General features: G+C 44.6%; 1 protein-coding gene across 2 annotated transcripts in view; it reads right to left on the reverse strand.

Annotated features, from left to right (window-relative positions):
* LOXHD1 (lipoxygenase homology PLAT domains 1) overlaps positions 1-27,259 on the reverse strand; it is a 310,109-nt gene that overhangs the window by 49,057 nt on the left and 233,793 nt on the right. For both annotated transcript variants that reach the window (XM_074952316.1, XM_074952317.1), the window contains 4 exons: positions 25,661-25,869; positions 16,124-16,309; positions 8,547-8,674; positions 3,630-3,747 (listed from right to left, as the gene is read on the reverse strand). In XM_074952316.1, coding sequence (XP_074808417.1) covers positions 3,630-3,747; positions 8,547-8,674; positions 16,124-16,309; positions 25,661-25,869 — 641 coding nt within the window. The remainder of the gene's footprint in view (positions 1-3,629; positions 3,748-8,546; positions 8,675-16,123; positions 16,310-25,660; positions 25,870-27,259) is intronic.

A 27,259-nucleotide genomic window follows, 5' to 3' on the forward strand; every position in this document is an offset into this window, starting at 1 on the left:
CAATTAGAGTTGGAAATTCTCACTGAGAAGAAATTTGATATAATTGGTATTGGTATTACTGAAACCTTGTGGGACACATTATTAGAATGTTAAAATCATTACATTGTTACAACCTGTTTAGGAAGGATAGAGTGGATGAAAGAGATGGCACTCTACATTACAGATACCATTAACTTTTTTATAGTTATTGATATCTCAGAACCACTGGGTCTTGAATGCATATAAATCAATGCTCTAGCTAACAAACCCAGGGGAATGTACTGGTGGGGGTCTGTTACAGACCACCAAATCAAACTAGAGAACAGTATGCATTACTCCTTAAGCACCTCTCTGTAAGGTGTACGGAAATAAAAGTTATGTTTTCACATCCTCAATTTGAAAATATGTTGTAGGTCTCATGCAGCCAATAGTAAAACTTAGTATTTAAGTCTTAGTGTTTCTAAAAATTACAGTTGGTAATTTTCTAACACAAAATGCACCCAACATAAGATGACTCTATTTCGGACCTCGCTAATGTGTATAAAGATGAATTAATCACCCCAGTGGGTGGTTGCCTAGGGACCAGTGATCATGACCTAACTGCGTCTAATGTGGGCAAAAAGAAGACAGTCCCAAGCAGCAGTTCTTCAAAAGGGTTAATTTCCCCAAACTGAGGAAAATGAACAAAATTGATTGGGAGGAAATTTTAGACAGAAAAATGTGAATGAAAATTGGGAGTTGTTTAAGAGGAGGGTATTAGACAGCTAAAACGCCAAATTCTACAGTCAAGAAAGAGGACACTTTGAATAAAAGCCCATCCTCGTTAAGTGGTGAAGGCAGCAATTAGAAAAAAATTCTTAATACATAACAAATAGAAAAAATGGGGGATAGAGTAGATAGCAATGAATATAAATTATAAGTTAATATGAACAAAAAATTGATAAGGGAAGCTTAAGTCATCACGGAAAAAATCCATGGCTAGTAGGGCAAAGGAAAATAAAATGGAGCTGTTTTTTTAAAAGTATATTAGGAGCAAAAGAAACCCTAACAAACATATAGGACCATTACTAAATGGAGATGGAAAACTTGTTAATAATGATGTTGAAAAGGCAGAAATGTTTAATAAATATTTCTGTTCTGTATTTGGAAAGAAGCAGGTTGATGTACTTGTATCACATGATGAAAATGAAGTACTTTCCAATCCATTAGTAATGAAGGAGTATTAATTAAATTGGGAGTTAGGCACCTCACCTGCTTAGGCACTTTTGAATATCTCATTAGGCAGCTGTCTGCATCTTGAGGTGCCTAAATACCTTTGGAAATCTGGCCCTTAGAAACCTACGGCTCTTAGAAACATAACCTTAGAAAGCTAAGTCTCATTGAAAATTTCACCCAAACACTCTCTTCCCCTTAAAGATTGAAAGGAAAACTTCAGAATATATGAGCTTGACATGCTTTGGGGAAAGTGTAGAGAGAGGGTAAGAACTCTGCCCTTACTGAATCTGCCAATTGACAAGTGAGGCTCACTCAGAGTAACAGAAATGACCCTGCAATAAAAACTGTTACATTTGGGTTCAAATGTAGAGCAACTTTCCTGTGTCCTGAAATAATAACCATGGGGCTACAAATACACCACAGGGAATTAGGACAGAGGAAGAAGCAGTCTGGAGTCTCAGAGGGCATGTCCACACTACAGACTTAAATCAACCTATGTTAGGTTGATTTACTGTGGTGGCTGATGTCCACACTACCCTCCTTCTGTCGGTGGTGCCTGTCCTCACCAGGAGTGCTTTCACTGACTGAAGAGGGGCAGTGTGGGGCAGCTGAGAGCCAGGGCCCCTGTTCCCTGAGAGGAGTGGGGAGGCAGCTGCCTGGGCTTCTCATCTCCCTGTTTCCCACCAGAAGCGGGGGCCAGCTGCCCAGGCTTCTCACCTCCCCATTCCCCACTGGGAAACAGGGGCCAGCCATCTGGGCTTCTCATCTCCCCGCTGGGAGAGGGGGCAACTGCCCAGGCTTCTTGGCTCTCTGAGTGGGGAGCTAGAGCAGGTGCAGACTGCCTGGGAGTGGGGAGCCGGGTGGGCACAGCCTGGCAGGAAGCCGGGGACTGCTGGGCTTTAGCTGCCCGGCTTTCTTGTCAGTTTCACAACTCCAGCATGGAGCCCTGAAATTGACAGGACAGCCAAGAGCCTACCTAAGTAGTGCAGTGTCTACATTGCGTCATCCTAACTACACCGGCATAAGCCCTACACCTCTCGTGGGGGTGGAGTTATTATGTCGGTGTAGTAGGGCACTTACATCAGCGCGACGAGGCTGTAGTGTTTACACTGGCATAAGTAGGTCACCGTAACCTGCCCTACATCGACCTGTGTAGCGTAGACCAGACCTCACAGACCTTTCAAGAGCTGAACTAGAAAACAAGACAAAAACCAGCCAAACCTAGAAACAGTTCTGCTGCTGAAGAGATATACAGCAACCCCTAAATGTGACTTGTCACAAATTCATCTCCTGGGGAAAATCATCTGGATTCTAAGTATCTCAATTTTGGCTTTACTTGTCGCTGGCATGCTAAGATAAGGGTGTAGATTCATGGCAGCTGAGTAGCACACCTCTAGCATCTGCAGCTTACACAGGGCAGAGGCAAGCAGAATGCCTTAGTCCATGCTGAATGGGGCATACCTTCGAATGCTCCTGACACTGCCTTAGGAAGAAGCAGCATGTGCCCCCCTAAGTATCTGCTGTCTGTGATACATATGGTGATGGCCTTTGCTACATCCCATACCTGGAAACCCCACTGCAGTGCTGCCCCATATACTTCTTGATCCCTCTTCCCAGTGCAGCCAGATTATTGGTTCCATTGGAAACACAAGAGAGAAAATAATCCATAGTTGCCATACGAAAAAAGAAAAAAAAATTGCGTGGGGGATGGGAGATGCATTCCAGTTTTACAGGATTTACAGTTGCCCAAAACTGTCTTTTTATAATGCACCAGCCAGCTCAGCTGGTACTATTTACCCACACTTGCTAGTGAACGATCATTTCTTCAATACACACACAGCAGCTCAGTTTTTCTAGATGCTCTCACTACATCATACAGTCCATAACATATTCCAGGTGCACTGGCACTGAGCCAGCGTTCTTTCCTAGTAAGGAAGACAGACATTTAACAGCAGAGACTCCATTTGGGTAAAGTTATACATTGCATTTTTTCCCCTCCTGCACCCTCCAATCTCCTTGGTCTCAGATTCTGCCGGGATAAGAATTCGGAAACTGAAAGGAAAGAAACACTACAAGAATGTTAGGTTTCAGAGTAGCAGCCATGTTAGTCTGTATTTGCAAAAAGAACAGGAGTACTTGTGGCACCTTAGAGACTAACAAATTTATTTGAGCATAAGCTTTTGTGAGCTACAGCTCACTTGCATCCAATGAAGTGAGCTGTAGCTCACGAAAGCTTATGCTCAAATAAATTTGTTAATTTCTAAGGTGCTACAAGTCCTCCTTTTCTTTTTACAAGAATGTTAGATATGGTGTGAATGAGAAAGGCAACTATTCCTACTCACAGCTTGGTCCCGTTCTGTTCTCCCACCACTAGGGCTTGGGGCCTCGACACAACAGAGTTCAGATTTGTGTACTGCATGAAGTAACCATGTTACCTTTTCCAGGAACCAGTCTGGGCGTGTCCCCTTTCCATCAGTCCTGATCCTCATCTTCCTGAGTGGTGCAATATCTGCAATCTCCATGATAAAAGTGTCCTCCTGACCTCTCTCGAATCTGGAGAAATTAAAAGGTCACGCAGGTTTTGTATTATCTGGCTTGGTTTCTTGTGCTGATGCATTCACCACGCTCTGTGCATACTACAACTCAAACCGGGCCAGCAACCTCAGTAAAAATGGTTGTAAACCACCCGTTCTATGTGCACTGTTCTGGACTTGAGTTTCCCAGTCTGGTTATTGCATGCTAGCACGGTTCTGGCAAGCTTCCCCTGCCCAGTTTGGACAGGGATTCTTTTTCCCTGAGAATTAAGCCAATACAAACCCCACTGTAGGTTGCCCAAGCTAATCTACAGCACGGCTCATTACTCTGGTTGTAACACAGATATAACTACGTTTATACCGTGCACACGCAAATTGTGTTACTAGTAGAGATGGGGCAAAACTACAAACCTCATCTACATATCCCCAAACTTTTTGAGAGACTGAATCTGGAATTGAAGTTTGCAGATTGAAGCCATCTCCTGTTACACCCGGGACAGGCTAGTGTTTGGAAACTCGGCCTCAAGCCAGGGGTTGTATTCTGTCATGCTGTTGCACTATGCGGAGAAGAGAGTAGAGGGAACATTGGCCTTTGCTGCTGAGGATCAACCGGGGAAAAAGGGCCAACTGATGGGCTGGAATGTGCATCTTGAATGATGTAGTACGTTGGTTAAGTGTGTGTCTAGTTCACCAGCTGCTTAGTATCTATGCTTACAGCGAGAAATCCTGGCCCCATTGAAGTCAACAGGAGTTTAACCTTTGATTCCAGAGGGGCCACTGTTCACCTACAGTGAGAAGCATGTGTTATTGCAGGCTGTCTACAGCCAATGCACCCCCAGGCCCACCGTGTAATATCCCACTCAGGCTGGCAGGATTGCTGTAGACCGACAAGAAAATAGCCAACTACTAATCACTAGCTAGCAGGGCGGTTGGAGATAGGAATATTTGCATAAACTATTCCCCAAAACACCAGTGGAACGACCAGCCATCACTCTGGCTCCTCTGCTTATGTGTGGTATGGTCTTCCCATTTGTCCATCATTTAAAAGTTGTGAACATGAGGTTTTTTAGGGAACAGGGCATGTGTCTTCTCATGTGTTTGGACACAGCTTTGTACACTGCACTACTACAGCCTAGATAATAAATAGTAATGGCACCCCATTCCTGGCAGTGGGCTGTATCTGCTACCAGTTGTGAAACTCTGTGATATGAGGGAAACATTTCTTTCCAGCCTCTGGTCAGATTACACCCTATAGAGTAAATCTGATTATCCTTGAGCCATTATCTCAGCCTGCATAGCTGCAGATGCTACCAATAGTTTTGGCATGAGCTGCAAAATTTTCATCCAGACTTTAAATTCCCCAGATTTACAGAGGCATCAGGTGTGGGGTTTTGACTCAGGTCCATTTCTAGGAATTAATGATTAAATTTACCTCACCCTCACCCTCATGAAAACTTGTGCTATGTTCTTTGCCTCAGTTCCTTTCTGTGGTAGTGAATTCCAAGGTTCACTATACACTGTGGAAAATAATATTTCCTTTCATGATATAAGTGGATTGATTCTCCAGTTTCTAACTTTATAAGGCAAAATGAAAAGGAGCAAACCATCACTTTTCATTACGGACACCGTTGTTTGTAAAGCTTTATGCCCCATCACACTTTTGTCCTTTCCAGGCTAAATAACTCTAGTCTAAGCAGTCTCCCATCAACCCGTTCTTTCAACCTCCTGTCATCAGTCAATATCCTGTTCAGAATTTGTAGGTTTCATATCCAACCCATTACTCACAAGAACTCATTACACTATAGGGAAACAATTGCCCTAAGGAGATGGACTGGAGGACCTAATTGGTCTTTTCTATCCCTAATTTATATGAGCATGAACATAAGAATTGTAAATCTGAATAAAAACTGGGGGAGGGGGGGCGGGGAAGGAATACTGGAGGAGATAAAGTATTTGGCAAAATGTCTTCTTCAGGACACTGAACCATTTGTCTGCAGGATTTCATTAAGCTTTCCTATCCATGCCTCCACTAAAAAATGTTTCTATTGTCTTGAGGTCTGGGCAATAAACAGTAACGTAACTAAAATCGCCTTAAATCTGTGACAGGTTAGAGAGTTGTTTCTTTGTAAGGTGGAGAGCTCCTGTCAGTGAGCTGGTACTGGATGGCCCCAGTAAAGATGAAGTGTCTCTTTTAACAATTTTGTATTCAGTGCCTTCTCCTCCCCCTCTCTCGGTCCAGTTGTGTGATGATTACAGATGTTTCCGTATGGGACTTGAATCAATGGAAGTTTGTGTTGTGAATTGCTGGGCTGAGAGACAACAGGAATTACAAGTAAACAGGCAGTGTGCCCATTGTGTAAAGTTCCCTTCTGCTGAGGGTGTTAAGGACAGCCATGCCAATGCAAGTAATGGGCAGGTTACAATCAATCTTGGGTCAGGAATGAGGGCCTGCAGTTGGGCCTGGAGCAGCTAGTTAACCCCTAATCAGCTGGACGGTCTGACTGGCTGAGTGGCATTGCCAGGACTGCTCTGAAGACGACTAGTAGCACTCAGCCAGGGGATGCTCACTGTGTATGCCCACAGCGTCAATCGCTCCTGTACCTGCCTTGTTCTCAGCCTTGCGCCAGCCTTGCTCCTATCCTGCTCCAGTCCACTCCAGCCCCACTTGGTTTCTGACTCCTTGTTCCTGACCCTCGGCTCTGGCTCCTGGATCTCGACTCTAGCGCTAGGCTGGACAGCGGCTGCTCCGAGCACTAGGCTTGACTGCCCATGCCCTGGTCTGTGACATCTTGTGGGAGAGCTACAGTGTGTGCAAAGCTGCTTTATATATTGCACACATTAGCTGTTATTCCTTAGGAGTCACTCGCTGGCCATGTACTTCCGTTGCTGCTTCTGTTGCTTTTCACTATGTTTTGTGGGGCCCTGTCACGGCACACAATGTAGTATGTTGTGGTAAGGTCTCTTTAAACTTAGTCATAGAAGCTCTGTGGGCCTCCCTCAGGAGTTACAGTAATGTAAGTTATTTCCCGGCTTACTCAGTCAACGGCGGGAGTTTGGGATATCTAGAGCTATCTTGAAGGACTCCTCTCCAGTGCCTGGGAGTCTCTCCCCATCCCTCATAGGCCTTTTCAGCTGACACGGGACTGATTTTGTTTCTTAAACAAGAAAAACAACAGTCCATCCCCCTCCCTGACCTGCTGGGGTTGCACATTGGGCTTAAAACACTGGAAGACAGACCCGTAAAAGTGTAGGGAGCTGCAAAGGGCAGCAGGCGGGGGAAGGTCATCCCTCTGGTGCTCTTAGGTTAAAAGCACCTGAGCATGCCTGGAAACAAACTGTCTTCTGCGTGTCTCTGTCTGGATCCAAAAGCGATGGCATTCTGTAGCCTGCATGGCTCAGAAGGGAGCGTATCCACTCTGCTGGGTTGGGTCCTTTGAAGATGATGCAGAGATTTTAGGCAGAGGTAAATGCATTCTACCTTTCCAAAACAAAACAACAGCACCCTTCTCGTTACATAACGAAACACAGGAAGGCATCAAGATCCTTTGAATATACTTGCCCATGTAACTATTCCTTACTGCCACCTGAAAATATAACATCTCTTCATCATCCTGGCCACAGAGCTCTTATTTTCAGTAATACTAGTCAGTGCGCTATACACAGAATCAGAACTCAGTCAGTTAACGCACTATCAGGCTGTGGTCAAAGGTCTGGTGTCCCCTACAGCAAACTGGATCTAAATTCTGTGGCTAGATCCTTGGATCCTGCAGCTTTCTGGTGTGGCAGCCTGGAAATGCTGTGGCAGCTTCATATAAATATTAAAAATGGAGGGGTTTATTTAACTAAAATTGAAATGGAATTTTACAATCATTGCTGTCATCCCTGTGATATTCATTCCATGCTGTCCTCACATTTTGATAAGGTACAACTGGATGGCAGAAGATATCAGCGAGGATGCTGGTGGTTTTGGCAGATGAGTAAGGGTCAGTTTGAGCTTTTGGCATCTGGGAAGGTGATGGAGTCAGATTAGGATGATAGGGTACATATTTTAGCTGTGTCTGTGAAAGTGATCATTAGTGAAGTAATTACAAAGGTTATCTTGAGGCTACAGAGTACACCACCCCTTGGTATGGGTGGGTCAGTCCACATGGCTCTGTCAGCAGAATTACAGTGTCAGTTTACATTCAATCCATGTTTTTTACATTTTCTTCACAACTATGAAAGATAAATTTATAAAATCCCCAAATCTTAGATTCTCCCGCAAAGATGGATTCCACATCAGATACTGCCCCTATGATACCATGGAATATATAGGACCCTGGCTGTAGCTGACACAAGACTTTAGATGCCCCCGACTTATGCAATCGTTCCGTTCCGGAAAGCCTTGCGTAACTTGAATTTTGCGGAAGTCGGAAACATATACCTCTACGTTACGCAAAAATTTCCACAACTCGAAAATCCTATTTCTGGTTTATGGAACTTTTTCCATAAATGCGAATTTGCATAAGTTGGGTCTTGTGTAACCCGGGGAGCATCCGTATTCACAATTTTCCATATAATGTCTAGTTTTAAGACTGCATAGAAACAGGCTAAACTCCAAGGCTTGTGCAAATGCCCAAGGATGATATATCACTTGTTGCACAGTATATTTCTTCCCACTGCGCTGTTAAGTCCAATACCACAACTTGGAAATGGTCAATGGCACGTTTGCCATTTACTTCAGTGGGAGCAGGAGCAGGGCCCTGACTGTGTTTAAATTTGAAAGCTGAGCTTTGTTGTTGCCTGTTTTTAAGGAACAAAGAGGACAAGATACTGTACCTCTCTCCATTTTTTTCCAGCCGCATCTCCTCAGTGTTCCCGCTGGATCCAAAGAGAGTCATGTAAACACTGGTATCTGTTCCAGCATTTTGGATGTCTCCAGTCACAACTGTAACTTCATATAGAATCTGGCAAGGATTGAAACAATCATGAAGCGTCTCACTGCAAACAGCTATTCTTGATCCAAACAAAAGCCTAAGCAAAAAGCGAGTCAAACTCTGCAGTTTGTCTGCTTCTTTAAGTGTAGTTATCATTGCACTGTACCTTTAATACCGGTTCCCTTTACACTGATATTTTCTATTGCAAAGTTACTGGCCAAAACGTATTATGAAATATTTTCCTTTTTCATCACTTAACCCTTTTCAGGGGGTTTTGACAGCCCCCACAATGTGTCTGAGTGTGAGAGAGACTGTTATTACTACACCCATACACACTTTGGAAGTGATAGGCATCTGATGAACTGCGAGGCAGAGATAAATGGCAATGATCATACAGCATTGTCTATTTCATCTGCACTCTGCCCAGAAATCCATCTCCCTCGAGACTGTTTCGATATTCCAGCCCCGCCCCAAGCAGCTTCAAACTGCTGCCACTTTAAAAAATCAACTTGCTAGGAAAATGTTTGTTTCTTCTCCTCAAATACAGTATCCCCCCTGACCTGCCTCCCCAAATGTTACTGCTCTGATGCCCAGAGTGGACAATATTCAGTCCTGTTTCAGTGACAGGTTTAAAGCCTGATACATATCTCACCACATTGCACAGCAAGAATTAGAATCTGGTCTACAGTACGCGGTTATTTCGGAATTAGCCGAGTTACTTCGAAATAAAACTGATTCCATCCACACCACCAAACCAGTTTTTTTTTATTTAAGGGGCTCTTGAATCCGATTTCTGTACTCCACCTTGGCAAGTGGAGTAGCGCTAAAATCGAGATCACAGTTCTGGGTTACAGGTACTGTGATCGAATTCGACATTATTGGCCTCCGGGAGCTATCCCAGAATGCTCCCTTGTGACTGCTCTGGACAACACTCTCAACTCCGATACACTAGCCAGGTTAGCAGTAAAAGCCCCGGGAACTTTTGAATTTCCTGTTTGGTCACCATCAGCACAGGTGACCATCAGCACAGTCCACCATCACAGGCGACCATGCAGAGTCCACCATCACAGAGACCAAGCAGTCCCGGATTTGCAGACGAGCTCCAGCATGGTCCGAATGGGAGGTACTGGATCTCATTGCATGCTGGGGAGATGAATCTGTTATGGCAGAACTACATTCAAAAAAAAGAAACGCAAATACGTATGCTAAAGTTTCCAGGGCCACAATGGAAAGAGGCTACTCCAGGGACACAGAGCAGTGTCGTACAAAAATCAAGGAGCTCAGGCAAGTGTACCAAAAAGCTAGGGAGGCGAATCGGTGCTCTGGGTCACAGCCCCATACATGCCGCTTCTACCGTGAGCTGCATGCAATTATGGGGGGTGATGCCACCACAACCCCACCACTGTCCGTGGACACCTGCAAGGGGGAGTAGCATGGAGCAAGGAGGATGAGTTTTTGGAGCACGAAGAGGAGGAGGAGGAGGAGGAGGAGGAGGACAGTGCACAGGCAGCAAGTGGGGAATCCGTTTCCTCCCCTAGCCAGAAACTATTCTTAACGCTGGAGACAATAGCCTCCCCCCCACTCCGAAGGCATGCTCCTGGACCATCACCCCAGAGAAGGCACTTCTGGTGAGTGAGAGCTTGATCAGAGCCACTCGGTGGGGGGTGGGGGAAAACCCAGCTGTGCTGGGCTGTTCGCATTTAGTTTAAAGGGCTCGCTCATCCCTGCTCAGAGCCTCATTGGAGCCATGCAGTGGGAAGGGGGGACGTGGGGGAGCGTGTTGTGTGAAGCGATCATCCCAGAGAGCCTGGCAGTTTGAAAACATTGAAATGAATGTGGAAGAAGCAGAATCCCGCGTGCTCCTAGGGCTTACCATGGCTGCCTGCAAGTTGCATTCTGTTGCCCAGCCGCATCAACAATGTCGATGGCTTACTCACACCAAAGTGGCAGGCACTTCAGTATAAGAGGCAAAATGCGACCTTGTACAGAAAGAACATGTGTTGTGTACTGTGAATTGCCTGTTTCACTGAGAAAGAGTGTCCCCTTTGTTCTCTAGAATGTATCTTTTAAAATACCACCCTCCCTTTTTCTCCTCCTGCCAGTGCAAATGTTTCAACCCGGCCCCTATCTACTGCGTCCCAGAGACTGGTCCAGATTAGAAGGCAGAAAAAACGAACTCGGGACAATATGTTCGCCGAGCTCATGCAGTCCTCCCACACTGATAGGGCCCAGCTGAATGCGTGGAGGCAAACGTTTTACGCGGAGTTGCGTAAAACGTTACATGAATACGAAGAGAGGAGGGACACGTGCAATGAGAGCAGGCAGGATGCTATGGTCAAGCTCATGGGGGAGCAAACTGACATGCTCCACTGTATGATGGATCTAATGCGGGAAAGGCAGCAAGACCACAGACTGCCACTGCAGCCCCTGTATAACCGCCCTCCTCCAAGTTCCATAGCCTCCTCACCCAGACACCCAAGAACACGTGAGGGGGAGGCTACGGGGACCCACACAGTCAACCCCAGAGGATTGCACAAGCAGCAGAAAGCTGGCATATCCAAAATTTTGATTTGGTTTCTGGACTTGTCCTTCCCTCCTCCTCCACCCCCCTAACCCAATCCCTCCCCCCACTCCCCTGCCATCTAGCTTCTGATTTCTCTCAATGTTTGGTGCAACAAATAATAAAGAACAGTTTTTAAACAATTGTGACTTTATTTCCTTTCATATATATAGGGGGCGGGTAACTTTAAGAGAAACAAACACAACTGTCACACCGTAGCCTGGCCAGTCATGAAACTGATTTTCAAAGCTTCTCCGATGTGCAGCGCAACCTGCTGTGCTCTTCTAATCACCCCGTTGTCTGGCTGTGCTAAACTGGCCACCAGGCGAGTTGCCTTAACCTCCCACCCCGCCATTGACATCTCCCCCTTACTCTCACAGATATTGTGGAGCACACAACAAGCAGCAATTACAACTGGAATATTGGTTGTGCTGAGATCTAACCGAGTCAGTAAACTGCGCCAGCGTGCTTTCAAACATCCAAAAGCACATCTACCACCATTCTGCACTTGCTCAGCCTATAGTTGAACTGCTCCTCACTACTGTCCAGGGTGCCTGTGTACGGCTTCATGAGCTATGGCATTAAGAGGTAGACTGAGTCCCCAAGGATAACTATAGGCATTTCAACATCCCCAACAGTAATTTTCTGGTCTGGGAAGTAAGTCCCTTCCTGCAGCTGTTCAAACAGACCAGAGTTCCTGAAGATGCGAGTGTCATGCACCTTTCCCGGCCATCCCACGATGATGTCGGTGAAACGTCCTTTGTGATCCACCAGTGCATGCAGCACCATGGAAAAATACCCCTTGTGGTTTATGTACTGGCCGCCCCGGTGTTCCGGAGCCAAGATAGGGATATGTGTTCCGTCTATCGCCCCACCACAGTTAGGGAACCCCAGCATATTAAAGCCATCCACAATGGTCTGCACATTTCCCAAAGTCACTACCCTTGATAGCAGCTGGTCAATGATTGCGTTGGCTACTTGCAGCACAGCAGCCCCCACAGTAGATTTGCCCACTCCAAACTGATTCCCGACTGACCGGTAGCTGTCGGGCGTTGCAAGCTTCCACAGAGCTATGGCCACTCACTTCTCAACTGTAAGGGCTGCTCTCATTTTGATGTCTTTGCACTTCAGGGGACAGCAAGTCACAAAGTTCCATGAAAGTGGCCCTATGCATTCGAAAGTTTCGCAGCCACTGGGAATCATCCCATACCTGCAATACTATGCGGTCCCACTAGTCTGTGCTTGTTTCCCGGGCCCAGAATCAGCGTTCCACGGCATGAACCTGGCCCAACACCATCATGATCTCCCTATCGCCACATGCCATGCTTCTAGGAACGTCTGTGTCCATGTCCTCATCATTATAGTAATCGCACTGTCGTCGCTTCCTTGCCCGATTTTGCAGGTACTGCACATACTGCTGGATAATGCGTGAGGTATTTACAATGGTCAAAACTGCAGTGGAGATCTGAGCGGGCTCCATGGCTATGGTGCCTGCATGGGTATTCCTGGGAAAAGGCCATGAAATGTAGGAGAGCAGAGTGGCAGCGGAAGAGGTGCTGTTTGGTTCACGATAGCCGAAAAAAGGCGGGAAATGGTTGCCTTCTATAGCTTTCATGGAGGCGGGAGCCCAGGACAGAAAACATGGAGAAGCTTGGTAGCGCGGCAAGAGCGGAAGAACAGAGTTGGCGGTGGAAGCTGTGCTGCTCGGTTCATGATGGCCGAGCAGAGTTGGCAGTGGAAGCGGTCGATGAGGAAGAGAAAGAGTCGATACTAGAGATTACAAGAGGAAATGCGAGGTGGATTCATAGTAGCAGGAGAGCAGCAGTGCACTGTCTGCTAAAAGCAGTATGGCGTCCTTATGCCAAAAAGGTGCGAAACGATTGTCTGCCATAGTTTTCACGAAGGGAGAAGCGACTGACGACACACACCAAGAAACACCTGTGAGAATGTTTTTGCCCCGTCATGCACTGGGAGCTTAACCCAGAATTCCAGTGGGCGGTGGAGACTGCAGGAACTGTGGGATAGCTATCCACAGTGCACCGCTCCGACATTCGATGCTAGCCTCGGTACTGTGGATGCAGTCCGCCAAATTCATGCACTTACTGGGGACACAGAAGACCGAATGTATAAAATCGCTTCAGAAAATTCGAATAGAATAAATTTGAAATAATTTCGTACTTTAGACATACCCATAGACTCATAGAATATCAGGGTTGGAAGGGACCTCAGGGGGTCATCTAGTCCAACCCCTGCTCAAAGCAGGACCAATCCCCAACTCAATCATCCCAGCCAAGACTTTGTCAAGCCTGACCTTAAAAACCTCTAAGGAAGGAGATTCCACCATGTCCCTAGGTAACCCATTCCAGTGTTTGACCACCCTCCTAGTGAAAAAGTTTTTCCTAATATCCAACCTAGACCTCCCCCACTGCAACTTGAGACCATTACTCCTCGTTCTGTCATCTGGTACCACTTAGAACAGTCTAGATCCATCCTCTTTGGAACCCCCTTTCAGGTAGTTGAAAGCAGCTATCAAATCCCCCCTCATTCTTCTCTTCTGCAGACTAAATAATCCCAGTTCCCTCAGCTTCTCCTCATCAGTCATGTGCTCCATCCCCCTGATCATTTTTGTTGCCTTCTGCTGGACTCTCTCCAATTTGTCCACATCCTTTCTGTAGTGGGGGGTCCCAAAACTGGACACAGTTCTCCAGATGAGGCCTCACCAATGCCGAATAGAGGGGAATGATCATGTCCCTCGATCCGCTGGCAATGCTCTTACTTATACAGCCCAAAATGCTGTTAGCCTTCGTGGCAACAAGGGCACACTGTTGACTCATATCCAGCTTCTCATCCACTGTAACCCCTAGGTCCCTTTTTCCAGAACTGCTGCCTAGCTACTCAGTCCCTAGTCTGTAGCAGTGCATGGGATTCTTCTGTCCCAAGTGCAGAATTGGGTGTCTTAGCCATGGCAAAGTGGAGATTCCCACTCTCCCAGTGCGATACACAGCACTTGCATCTAGCTCTGGAAGGTCCCAAGATATCAGACTTTAAAGTTGTGCCAGCTTTTGCATAGGAATGCTACTTGGGGTCGTTTTCAACATATTAGTTTTACTTTATTCTCTTTCTCTGAGACGTAAACAGCTGGACTCATGGGGTAAAATATTTCAAAAGCACCTACGTGATTTAGGTCCCTGAGTCCCAATGCTCCATGGGACTTTCGATAACGTTTCAAAAAGCACCTAAGTGACCTAGAAGTCCCTCTGAAAGTCAATGGGACTTAGTTACCTAAGTCACTTAGGCACTTTTGCAGATGTTTTTCATGGTAACTAAGGCCTTTGGGTTTATCAGTGGAGGGATATCTGAAACTGTCCCAATACACTGTACTCCTTATTGGTGTGATACGTTATGTAGGTTTTATAGGCATCAGTCATGGATGCCACATTATTCAAGAGTGTCAAAGGAATAGGAGGGAAAATAAATTAAAACTGATACGTTTAAATTATGCGGCAGCTGTGCAGGAGGTGAAGAAAAATCATACCATTAACTTTCCAAAAATAGTTAAAGGTGCCAGTCCTCACCAATGCCAACAAATTTGGAGTTTCTGATCCAAGACATTTATAAGGAAAGATGGGACAGAATATGTTATGAACTGTTCGAAAAGTGAAACCTACCCTTCAGTATTTGAACTCTCAGCTCTCAGACACTGTTCCTAATTTCCCCTAAATTTTCCAGCAAAATTCTGGCATAACTTCACATATGAGATTTCAGGTGGGTGGAATTACTTTTGGTAAACTTAAGGAAGTGGTGGGCAACACTGAGCTTTTAATGGAAAACTAAGCTTAAACCTTAATTAGCATCAATATTGATTTATGGATGACAAATTAGAGGAGGTCTCTGGTGTGACTCTTTGAAAGCTGTCAAGGTGAAAGTTAAAGAACTGGTAGAACGTTTCAGATAAAGTAGATCTTAGTCCCAGTTTTCTGCCCAAAGTCTTCTTTATGAGTGCACTAGGTTCTACTGTTGAAGGCTGTGTGCAGTGGCTGTGTCTGTCAGTAAAAAATGTTGTTATACTTCTGTTTGTCTGGGGTACAAAAAAGATTTTATGAGTAAATTTCATTTAGTTGGAAGTCAGGAGCAATGTATGAAATTACTGTTTTACCAGCAGGGTGATTTAGCTGTGAATATAGAGTTACCAACAGAGATTTCAGACCAACACTGTATTATTGTCTCACTCTTCAACATTATTGTCTGCTAGTATTTCCATTGTGAATCTTATTTCCAAGGACTGCATAATTCAGGCTTTTTAAATTTGTATTTGGTTAAAATATAGCACACAACATCTCATCTCAAATGTTTATATATATATATATATATATATATATATATATATATATATATATATATATATAGTGGTTTTTGTCTTTTCTTTTTAATTTTTCTTGGCTACATTTGATTTAAATCATTTGGTACTTGATTCAGAGATAAGCAAAGCTATAAAAGTCTAATGGTTTCCAGATGCTTTCTTTTAATTGAGCAAAAACAAAAATATTTTTTTTCTGAAACACAAACTTTGTACAGAAACAATCCTCAAACTTCATTCAAACAAAAAGTCACATCTTACTTTGTTAACTTTGAAATTATTTCCTGTGCATACAATATAACAGATTAGAAATTATTTTTTTAGAATTGTAAATATATACAGTGCTTTATAACAGGTAATGATACTAAGCAAAAATTATAAATAAATAATAAAGATACCTTTTAAAAATAAGAAACCCAAACCTCATGTAGAAAGTACAGTAGTTTACAAATGTATTCACTGTAGTTATGTTATAATCTGTTACCATATATGGCATAGACACACTTATATAGAGGTAGGTTTTAATTTAATTGCTAAAGAGTAACAACATCTTAGAACATACCTTGTGGCCAATGTTAATACAATCTGCATCCAGGATGTTGAAGACACGTGAAGTAAGACCATCCCCTCGGTCCCTGGCCAGCCAGCATTTACAGACAAAGGTATACATGACCCCTTTAGTGGGCACAATGAGTGTTAGCTCTTCTACTAGCCAGGAGCTCTCTGGTGTGGCACCATCATGACCCAGCTACGACATTCAGAGAGATAAAAACATTGACTGTTAAAGGAAGTAAAGATGTATCCAGGGATCCTAATAGGAAATGATCAGACCAGATGTTTTAATTGGTAATGACAGCCAAAGCCAGTTTATTTCATGTACTGCTGAAATGCAGCAACCTCCAGGATGGAACAGAGCAGATGTAAAACAATGCATGACATTTCTACATGAAAGGAAGGATGTCAGTATCCACTGCAGTTAATACTAGTTAAGGTGCTCAGATATCATACTGATGGCCATGATTTTAAAACCTAGACAGAAGTGAAGGACAATACAATACCCTAATTGTATATACGTGTGTGTGTGTGGGGGGAGCGATATTAAAAAGGCAGAATGCAACTGCCCACATTGAAACATGGTCAAGAAACACCCCTATTGTTGCAAAAAGTACCACACCTATTATGGCATCACCCCCTTCCACTCCACCAACAATAACAGTTATGACCACCCACTTGTTGGCTCTGCTTAGTTTGCATTTTCTTCCCTGCCATTCCCCATGTACAGAATGGCCTCATCACACCCTGTAAGGCCATACACCCCCTCCCATACACACACCAACCCCCCATATGTATGTCTGTATATAAAAATACATATATCGGATTGCTTCCCTCTTCCCTAACTTTGGTATGTGGCTCATTTTCTTGAATTGTAAGCTCTTCCGGGCAGGAACTGTGTCTGCTTCTCAGTGGGGCCCCAATGTTGATCAGAGTCTCTAACTGCTACTGTACTATAAATATTAAATGGATCTTTAAATGACCATTTGGTTCCAGGACCTCTGGAAGGCTGGTCCAAGGGGCACTAGCTTAGGAACTGGAGGATCTGGGTTCAATTTCCTGCTCTGCCATAGACTTTCTGTATGGTCTTGGATAAGTCACCTAGTCTCTCTGTGCCTTAGTTCCCCATCTGTAAAATGGGGATAATGGTCCTTCCATAGCTCCCAGGGATGGTGTGAGGATAAATACATTAAAGATTGTGAGGCACTGAGGGTATGTCTACACTGCAATTAAAACATCTATGGCACTCGGAGCCTGGGTCAGCTCCCTCAGAGAGACCAGCCTGAGCCCAAACATCTACACTGAGACTTTAGAGCCCCATGGCCTGAGTCAGCTGACCTGGGCCAGCAGTGGCCATGCCGCAATGTAGACAAACCCTCTGATACTATGGTGATGGTGCCATCTGCTTATCTTAGATAGACAGCTGAAAGCTGGTACCCGAAGCAGCACCGTAACCCCAGCACTATGCTGAGCACTGGTTCAGTACTGACTCAGTGTGAAAAATGCCTCATATTTAGTTATCATTCTGCAGCTCCTTGACGGGTCTCCCAGCCTTTGCCTATGAGATCTGACAACATCACAGCCGGAGATGATACAGCTGCAGTCAACTGCTAATCCTTCAAACTCCTCTCCAAGAACGTGTGTGTCACTGTTAAATAACTGGGGAGATTAATCTTAGCACATCCCTAACAGCATAATTCTGTATCCCAATCACAAAAAGAAAACTTCTCTCCGTCTGTCATTCTAATGAACAATCTGTTCATAACAGGCTGGAAATAAGAGATGCCTGCAGTTCATTATTTTCAAAGCAAAACTTATGCATCATTAAGAGATACAGAACTCTTAGCTCTCAACTATTATAAATTATTTTCTGAACCCCTCTAAATATCTAATAACTTTTTAAGAATAACAGCTCTATCGAGGATGAGAGGTCTGTATCTTACTCCACCCAAAAACAAATGATCATTTTATCAAACAGTCTCAACCATTACTCCTATTAGGAATATTATTACACTGATAATGTCTGTGCAGCCGCAGACAATTGATGCTAACCACTTGGGACGTTCAAGTGCACAGTGGATGCAATAATTCTCAGATTCCGAGGGGGGTGTGGAGAATGCACTTGCTTTTCCACACCCTCCCTGCCAACTCAGCAGCCCTTATGAGAACACGTGCACTGTTTCTTTAAATCTGTAGGAAGATGCCAGGAATGAGGAGGATGGGGAAGTCCTAGAAAGCAGACACAGAGTAGCTTTAGGGGAAATTCTGTTGGGACTCCTGTGAAAGTCTGCTTCTTGTCTCAATTCATTACAAATGTCCCACTAGGCATCATTCTGGGACACCTCTTGACATCAACATTTGCATTCTGGGCTACCTTTGAGAATCCAGAAGACCAGCAGACTTTCATCGGTCCTCTAGGCTGACTAGGTGTCCGGTTTTTGACCAGAACATCCGGTTGAAAAGAGATCCTGGAGGCTTACCGGGCCATTGAATGTCCAGTTTGCAGCACCGCACAGTGGGGCTGGCAGACTCCCGGCTAGCCTCCGTACCGCATAGCTCCCGGGAGGCAGCCGGCATGTCCTCCCTCTGGCTCCTATGCGTAGGGGCAACCAGGGGGCTCCGCACGCTGCCCCCACCCCAAGCGCCACCACCGCAGCTCCCACTGGCAGGGAACTGTGGCCAATGGGAGCTGCAGGGGTGGCGCCTGTGGATGGGGCAGCGCGCCGAGTAGCCTAGCTGTGCCTCCGCATAGGGGCTGGAGGAGGAACATGCCGCTGCTTCTGGGAGCTGCTTGAGATAAACGCCACCCAGAGCCTGCACCCTGACCCCTCCCCCGTGCCCCGACCCCCTGCCCCAGCCCTGAGCCCCCTCCCACCCTCCAAACCCCTCAGTCCAAGCCTGGAGCACCCTCCTGCACCCCAAACCCCTCATCCCCGGCCCCACCCAGAGCCTGCACCCCTAGCTGGAGCCCTCACACCCATCCTTCACTCCAAACCCCTCAGACCCAGTCTGGAGCCCCCTCCTGTACCCCAAATCCCTCATTCCCGGCTCCACATCAGAGCCCACACCCCCAGCTGGAGCTCTCACCCCCACACACACCCCAAGCCCCTCCTGCACCCTGAACTCCTCATTTCTGATCCCATCCCAGAACCCACACCCCTCAGCCCAGATCCCGTAGCTCCTCCCAAACCCCAAATCCCTGCCTCAGTTTGGAGCCCCCTCCCATACTCCAAACCCCTCAGCTCCACCCCCTAGCCCAGAACCCCCTCCTGCACCCCAAACCCCTCATCCCGGTCCCCACCCCAGAGCCCTCACCCCTCTCTCATTCCAACCAAGTGCCTCAGCCTGGAGCCCCCTCCTGCATTCTGAACTCCTCATTTCTGCCCCCCCCCCAGAGCCTGCATCCCCCACCAGAGCCCTCACCCCCTCCTGCACTCCAGCCCCCTGAGCTAGTGCGGTGAAAATGAGTGAGTGAGTGAGGGTGGGGAGAGCGAGCAACACAAGGAGGGGGATAGAGTGAGTGAGGGGCGGGGTCTTGGAGAAGGGGCAGGGCATGGATGGAGCCTCAGAGGAGGGGCAGGGCAGGGGGTGAGGCAAGGGTGTTCGGTTTTGTGCGAGTAGAAAGTCGGCAACCCTAAGGTTTTAAACATTGTTCTGAGGACTGGAGTTAAAACTTAGTTCAGTGCTGAATTACCCCTACAGCATGGTCAGTGGGGCATTCAGAACATAACTCTGGGATTATTTAATTTTGAGTTTTCTTAGCAGGTTACTTTTGAGCCTGCAGGAATGGTAAATAGCTGTCATATTCGTTCCTTTTCTAAATGAATAGTGCAATAAGCCACATCAATACATTGCATGGTCTTAAGTCATAATCACACCAGAGGGTAGTCTCTGAACATAGAGCCATAATGACCACCTAGGAAGACTGATGATATTTCTGGCTGGGATGCTGAAAGGATCCTAATGAAGCAGAATTTCAGAGAGACTTGGGTGCCTAACCTCACAGCTGCTTTGAAAATCCTAGTCACTGTTATTATTTCTCAGAGTCTAAAGTTTGCTAGGCTCTTCACAATACTGATAATAAGGCAGGGAGCCTGCCCTTAAGAGCCTACAATCAAATTTCAGATGTGACACAACAATAGGGTAAACTAAAAAAACAGAAGGGGAAAGAACAGACAAAGGTCACAGCAAAGAGATTACATGGTTAGGGTCTGATGCTCGGAGGTGCTGAGAATCTCCCGGACTCCTGAGAGCAGAGGATGCTCAGTGTCTTTCCAGATCAGGTCCAGCGCACAGCACAGTGGGGCAGAATTTGTAACAATGAAATGAGCTCGGCTCTTTCTGGTAGGTATCATGTCAGAAGTGAATCTTGCGGAGGGATCTGAATGAGGACAGGACTAGATTCCTGGCATATCAGCCCAAGAAAGACACCCCATGCACAGGGGGAAATGTGGAATTTTAAATAATATTGTGATTCTCTGTGGTAGTCGAAATCAAAGATGCTGGGCTATTTTTCTTTATTAGGAGAAAAAAAATGAACATGAATTTAAGAAAGCACTATTCAGCGTTCACCAAGTACCTGCCTGTCGTTTCCTGTGACTACCAGGTGTCCACATTATTTTTATTTCAATGTGTAAATTAAAATTTATCATGACAAAGTTTTAGAGCTGTAGACAAAGCAGGCAGCAAAGGGGCCCTCTCATATCACTCAAATCTTCATTGTGTCTGTCTTTAAAATACATGATTACAAACTGCATCACAGTGCAGATATTACTATGCTAGTAAAGCCAGTCAAACAGAATACAGAGACTATTCCAGCATCTTCTGCAATATACTTTGTTATTTCTGCTCAAGAATTTATGTCTATAACCTCTCACGTTCTGCTAATAGCAAGCAAATGCCAATTCCAAATACCCAGGTGTTCTTCACCTCAACCAAGTAGATAACTAGCAAGCAATTTTCTTCCCCAGTACCTCTAAAGGGTACAATATTGTACAAGAAAAGAAGCACATGTGCCATGGCAGCCAGTGCAGATTGGCTTGTGGATGTCATACTGAGATGCATTTTAACCAGGAGAGACTTTCCAGGCACAGGGGACTGCATGAAAAGAGGCACAAAACCCTGAGTGGGTGACTATCAAAACAGAGGCAGGGCACATTAAAAAGGAAAAATGGGCAAATGAATAGGAGGGTGGATACGATAATGATAGGGCCTATTGAGGCTTTGGGAGCCCAAGTGGCCAGAGGCTAGCTTAAAAGCTGTGTGCTATTTCTTGATTTTTATTCTTCTCTTTCTCTCTCTCTCTCTCTCTCTCTCTCTCTCTCAATTTCACCTTCACATCATTTCCTTCCCCCCTTTTCTTCTCTATTATTTTCTCCCCTCGTCCTGCCTGTCTCCCTTCTCACAGTGTCCCTACCTACTTCACACTTCCTTCTCTGATTCCCCATTCCCTCTCTTCCTCCCACCATTCCTGCTCATTTCTTTATCCCTCTTTCCCCAGACTGCTGATTTTCTCTCCTTTCCTTTTGAACAGTTTGGTGGAGGCCAATACTTGTTCACCCACAACTTACCTGCCCAGGTCAGAGGTACATTTACATATAAACATACACTGGAGAGGGAGGGGGAAAAGGCGTTATATACTTGCCTAACTTTGAAAATCTGCACCAAAAATGCTTGGAAACAAATTGGCCTAACGTTAATAACTAGGCACTTAGAGTGCATTAAGAAAGTGGCTTGATAATAAACTAAAAGCTATTAGAAAGCACAGCTCAAGGTGTCAGAATGCATTGCTTGAATGGAAGTTAATGGAAGCATTACACTTTAACCATTACCTGCTGCAACAGGGCATGCAAGTTCAAGAGATTTTCAATTTGTTTAGGAGTTCTCTCTCTTTGTATATTTCACTCCTCCCTCTCTCGCTGGACAAAAAAATTAAAAAAGGCTTTTCAGCACATCTGGAAAGTTAACAGCAACAGCTGGGCATGGCCTGGAATGGACTGCCTATTGAAATCTTCAGTCCTGGTGGGCTTCGGCTTGCAGAAAGACTGCAGTACTTGTGGGACTTGGGTTAACTTTCAGGAGGTGGTAGCTGCCATGTGGAGCAAGAATTATTCATATTTTGAAGATTCATACTACATTTAAACTCAGTGACGGGGAGTTTATGTAAATTCTGTCTCCCTGAGCCATAACAACAATAAAAAAAGAAAGGTTCCTTTTCTAGGAGCTCTGATCTGTGCACATTGCTTATGAGCCATGATTAATTCTCGTTTGTGAGGCCCTCCAAGCTCCGAAAACAATTTCCATGTTTAGCTAGAAAATTATACAAGATGTTTTTCTCACTGGAGGCAGCTTATGAAACTCAGTGGGAAGCACTGCAAAAATCAACAAGGGAAAAGGTGAATAGAGAATAGGAGCAGTGTTTTCCCCAGGAATTGAAATTAGGGTGTGTGTGTTCAAATTTACAAGGGGGGCGGCAGGTCAGGGCCGCTGAGGGGTGAGACTGTGAGGGTGAAGGTGGGCTGCATGGCACCATAATAAAAACTGAAAAATGTTTCATGACCATTTGATCAGATTTTACAATCATCACATAAATTAAAGTTGGCTACTCAAGCCTTCTATGAAGCATTACATCTACATCCTTCTTGGTTTCTTGTTATAATTGTGCACAACTCTGTTAATGAACTCCTTGAATGCAATGCATTCATCTTTGGTCGCTTCTCATATGTCCAGTACTTCCATTCCTTCAACTGATATGCTCATTAGTTCATTCACATGATCAGGCAGAAGGCGACTTCTTTCAAAACACAAAATTCTATTCAATGAGGAAAAAGAACGCTCAGCTGTAGCTGTTGTGACTGGGAGTAGCAAGAGATGAATTCCTACTTCTTTCAGCTCAGGAAACATAGCATAAAGATCGAGTTGAGCCACTAGTGATGATAAAAAAAGAAGTTGAAGTCAAATCTTCATTCATTCATCATATGATAGTCCACTCTGTTTTCAAATTCTCTGTTCTGTCCTGAGCATATGGCAGCCCCATTGCTGGTAGTGCCTCATTCCACTCAACTGTCGGTGTTTTACAGGACAGGGATCTGTAAAAGTTACGTAGAGGTTGAGTAGAATCTAGAAGTCGCTGTTGTAGATTTTTAAGAATCAAGTCTGTGTACTTTTTCAGTTGTCTTAACAAACACTTCTCGTCCTCTTCACTTAATGATTCAATATAAATGCCTTCATTAGTCAACTTCTGGACTGAAGTCTTTTTCAATGGACAGCTCTCTGATTGATCCAAATGTTGGACTAATTTGAACTTCAGTCCCAGTGTATCTTCTATATTTTCCAAAATATTCAGTCTTTTTGGACTCTTGCAGAAAAAAGAATATAATGAAGACATTAAATTTATAGCTTTTTTAATGTCTTTTGAAGAGTCTGCAGCTTGTACTAGTGCTAGTTGGAGTAGATGGCCTCTGCAGTGTATATAGGAGAGACTAGGGTTACACTTCTATCTGAGCAAAGTTTGTGCTCTACCATGTCTTCCACAGAAGTTTGCAGCTCCATCAAATGCACAAGCAGCCATCTGTTTGGGGTCCAATTGACAAGCATTTAACTCTTCTAAGATGTGGTTTGTCACAGATGCAGCCAATCTGTCTTCTATAACTTGAACATCTAGAAATGCATCTACTGGCCTACCACTGATATCAAGATAACATACACAATGACTTAGTACTTGATGATCATTTGCATTGGTGCATTCATAAGCCATGTATGCAAATTTTTTGAATGTGGTGAGAGAGTTCTTCACTTTTTCAACTGTTGAGTCTTTCACTGTTGCACCACATGCGTCTAGCCAGTCAGTTGAGTTTCTTGCAGAAAGATAGTGAACATTTGCTGGTCTTGTTTGGAAACAGTGTTCAACTTCAGAACAAGTGACAATGCACTTAACATTGACCTCCAGTCTATAGTGTGTGGTATCTCTTGCTTAAATAGAAAGTACGATGCCACGGCCATGTTTGTTCGCAAGAACTGCGTTGTGTAACAGCCTCATTAACACTCACTGGTGTTGTCCTTGGTCAGTGGAGACTCAGAGTTCAGAGGTGCTTTCACATGAGTTCACCTCTGGGGGGGGGCAAGAAGGCATCTTGCTCGTTCCTCCAGCTGCTCACTGTTCGCTCTGGCCACTGTTGTTTGTTGTGCCACCGTTCACTCCATCGCTCTGTTGCCAGTGGCCCTGTGCTGTCATCTTCTGCTGCCACCTGCCACTGTGACCTCTGCGAGATGGTCTCTTGAGGTTCCAGCCAGCTCTCAGTGATTTTAGCTGAGCTCTCAGTGGGGGAACCTCACTGCTAGTGCAGACTGGGCCATCTCTTCCACAGAAACACTGTCCCACAGCAGGTCTAAGCATTTAGACCTGATTATCAGTGATTTCAGCTGTAGTGGTCACTTAACAAAACAAAGACTATCTATGGAGCCTAATCAGCTCTGTCTTTAAACAGTGGAGAGGGGCAGGTCTAATAGTACTTGTGACTCAGGCAGACCATCAAGCAAAACACCTGTCCCCACCCTCTCTCATGATGCCCTCAATCAGCACAGGCTAAGTACAGTGCTACCGCCCTTTACTCATACAATAAGAATAACAACATTTCTTTACCCCTCGCATTCAAGTGATTTGTAACCCAACCCCAGCCAAAATCTATCACTTGGGCAACATAGCTCTGTTTGCTGGATACCTAGGTAGATTATGTGTGAATGTAAATACAGTCTGGTCCTGAATCCTTTCCCTCCAGCCCCCAGCTCATCACTAGCTGTCAGGGAGAGCTCATTTAGACTTTGCTTACAAATCATAATTTGAAATGATTAGGTTGGCCAACATTACCAAAATGAATGCACTGACATTGTCATAAACAGCTGTACAAGGAAGCTAGTCTATGTTCATACTTCTCAAATCTATTATACTTTTTCAGATACACGTATTTTATCATACACTGCATATGCTTTTAAAGTGTGTATTAATGTTTCAATTTCAACTCACATTTCCAAACGATCACTAAATTGGCAACACTGCATGTAACTAGTTCACAAAACTGGGGCGGGTGTTGGGGAAATTCAGGGTGGGGGGGAAACACCCTCATAGGGGGGGTGTAGGGAAATCCCTGGGCCTATTTTTACTGCACCTGTGGATAAATTATAACTGCATCAGATAAAAAAACAAATTTACATTGAAGATGTTCAAACAATCGTCTTATGGAAGAGCAACTGTCATTTTATTAGAGATGGGACCAAACTGGGACATCAATATCAAAGGCATTTAAATTTTGCAGATTTTGAACCTGCCCTCTAAAGTCTTGGTTCTAAGTCTGATCCAAAACCAGAAGGGACTTATTTGCTGAGTCTGGTTTGGGTGTAGTCGAAATCTTGTGAGAGAACAACTTGAGAGAACCCCATTTTCTATTCTGGATCCAAACACCTCCTCTTTTGGCCTTTTCTAACTACACTGAAGATAAGTGAAACATGCTTCATTCAAGCCTCCAATGACCATTCTTTGTTCACACAGTACCTCCAGTTTTTTGATCTCCCCAACATCTAATCCCATAACAGAGAACTTCTCCACGGAGCCATCAGCAAACTCTTTCTTTTCTTTCGGGAGATCCAGCCACATTCTGCCTGTCTGCACTTTCTGAGGACCCATAATGATGATGTAAACTCGGCTCTCGGTGCTTGAATCATATTCTGTGCCAGTAGTGATGATGAGGTGATATGGAATCACTGCAAAGGACAAAGTTCCATTAATCAGAAAACGTGTACAGAGACGCAAGGATACCAACATTTCAAGTGCCAATAGTCTAATCCTAAAAGGTGCGGAGTGCCTCCTGTGAGGTGTTGAGTAATCTCAATCTGTGAGATGCACATCACCTTGTAGGATTGGGCTATGAACGTGTGCTGGGAAATTTTCCCATATACACACACACAGGGCCAAATTCTGCCTTCACTTACCTCCCACGCAACCCATTCATTTCCATAAGGTTACATAGGGTGCATTTCAGTGCAGAATTTTCCTGTGTAGACTAAGGACCTGGTTTTGATTTACATTAAGGGACCTTAGTGTCAACAAGACTCAGGCCCTACATCATAAATAGGCCAGCAGACCAAAGAGTTCACACACTCATAGGATAACAAAGGCACAAAAAACTCTATTAGCGCCAAGCCAAACAGAATCATTGACTGAACATCCCCAGTACCACTGTAGTTCCTCCTTGTTCTTTGTTCAAGGATCACTTTGATACATGGGGCACTTTCAGGGCTCCAGTGTCTCTTTATATAATCAAGGAAAACTATGAATGTTCTCATATTAAAGGTTAGACACTGAATAATATTTATACATTATATAATATATATTTGGGGAAAAAATCCTTCAGACCAGAGCTTCGGAGCGTCCCTAGGTAGTTTTATAGTGGTTTTGAAACATTTCAGCTCAGCTGTTAGTAAGGAAGAGCTGTTTCTCCAGTGACAGGCTGCTTTTCAAGTGGTTTCCAAGAGCCCATTTGGGTACGTCTGTTGGACGATGAAGAGAAAGATGATGAATACACCTATGACTTCTCAGAACATTTCACGCCAAGCTGTACAACATGTTCACAACAAAATATGTTCAAAACTCTGTGAAATGTACCTCAGCACAAACTCCAAACTTGGCCAAGGTTAATCAACAGATTGGTTTTTTTGGGGGTGGGGGAGGGAGGTGGCATTATCTGACTAAAATATGACCATATAGATCATTGTTGCAATCACTGTTATATTTTTGCAACAAATCTTGTACAAAATGTGGCATGTAAGATGTCTATGAAAAGGTTATGATTTTCTGGTTATTATTATGCTATGTGTATGCATGTATCATTTTTGTATTTGAAGTTATAAGTATTGGCTCAATACCTGGATTTCAAATGTTTGCCCCGGGGTAACGCCCACAAGTAGGTAGCCAGCACATCTTGGAGGGACTATTCAAATTGAGTGGCCCATCAAAAGAATATTTAACTGACAATGGACCATGGGAGATGCTCATCTACACTTAATGGAATTTCCTGCTGTGACTAAGCAAAATACATGGACATATAGCTTGCCCATGTGACTCCAGACTCCATCTTGTTGCTGTAATTTTCCA

Source organism: Natator depressus, chromosome 5, assembly GCF_965152275.1.
Source record: "Natator depressus isolate rNatDep1 chromosome 5, rNatDep2.hap1, whole genome shotgun sequence".
Taxonomy (NCBI): domain Eukaryota; kingdom Metazoa; phylum Chordata; order Testudines; family Cheloniidae; genus Natator; species Natator depressus.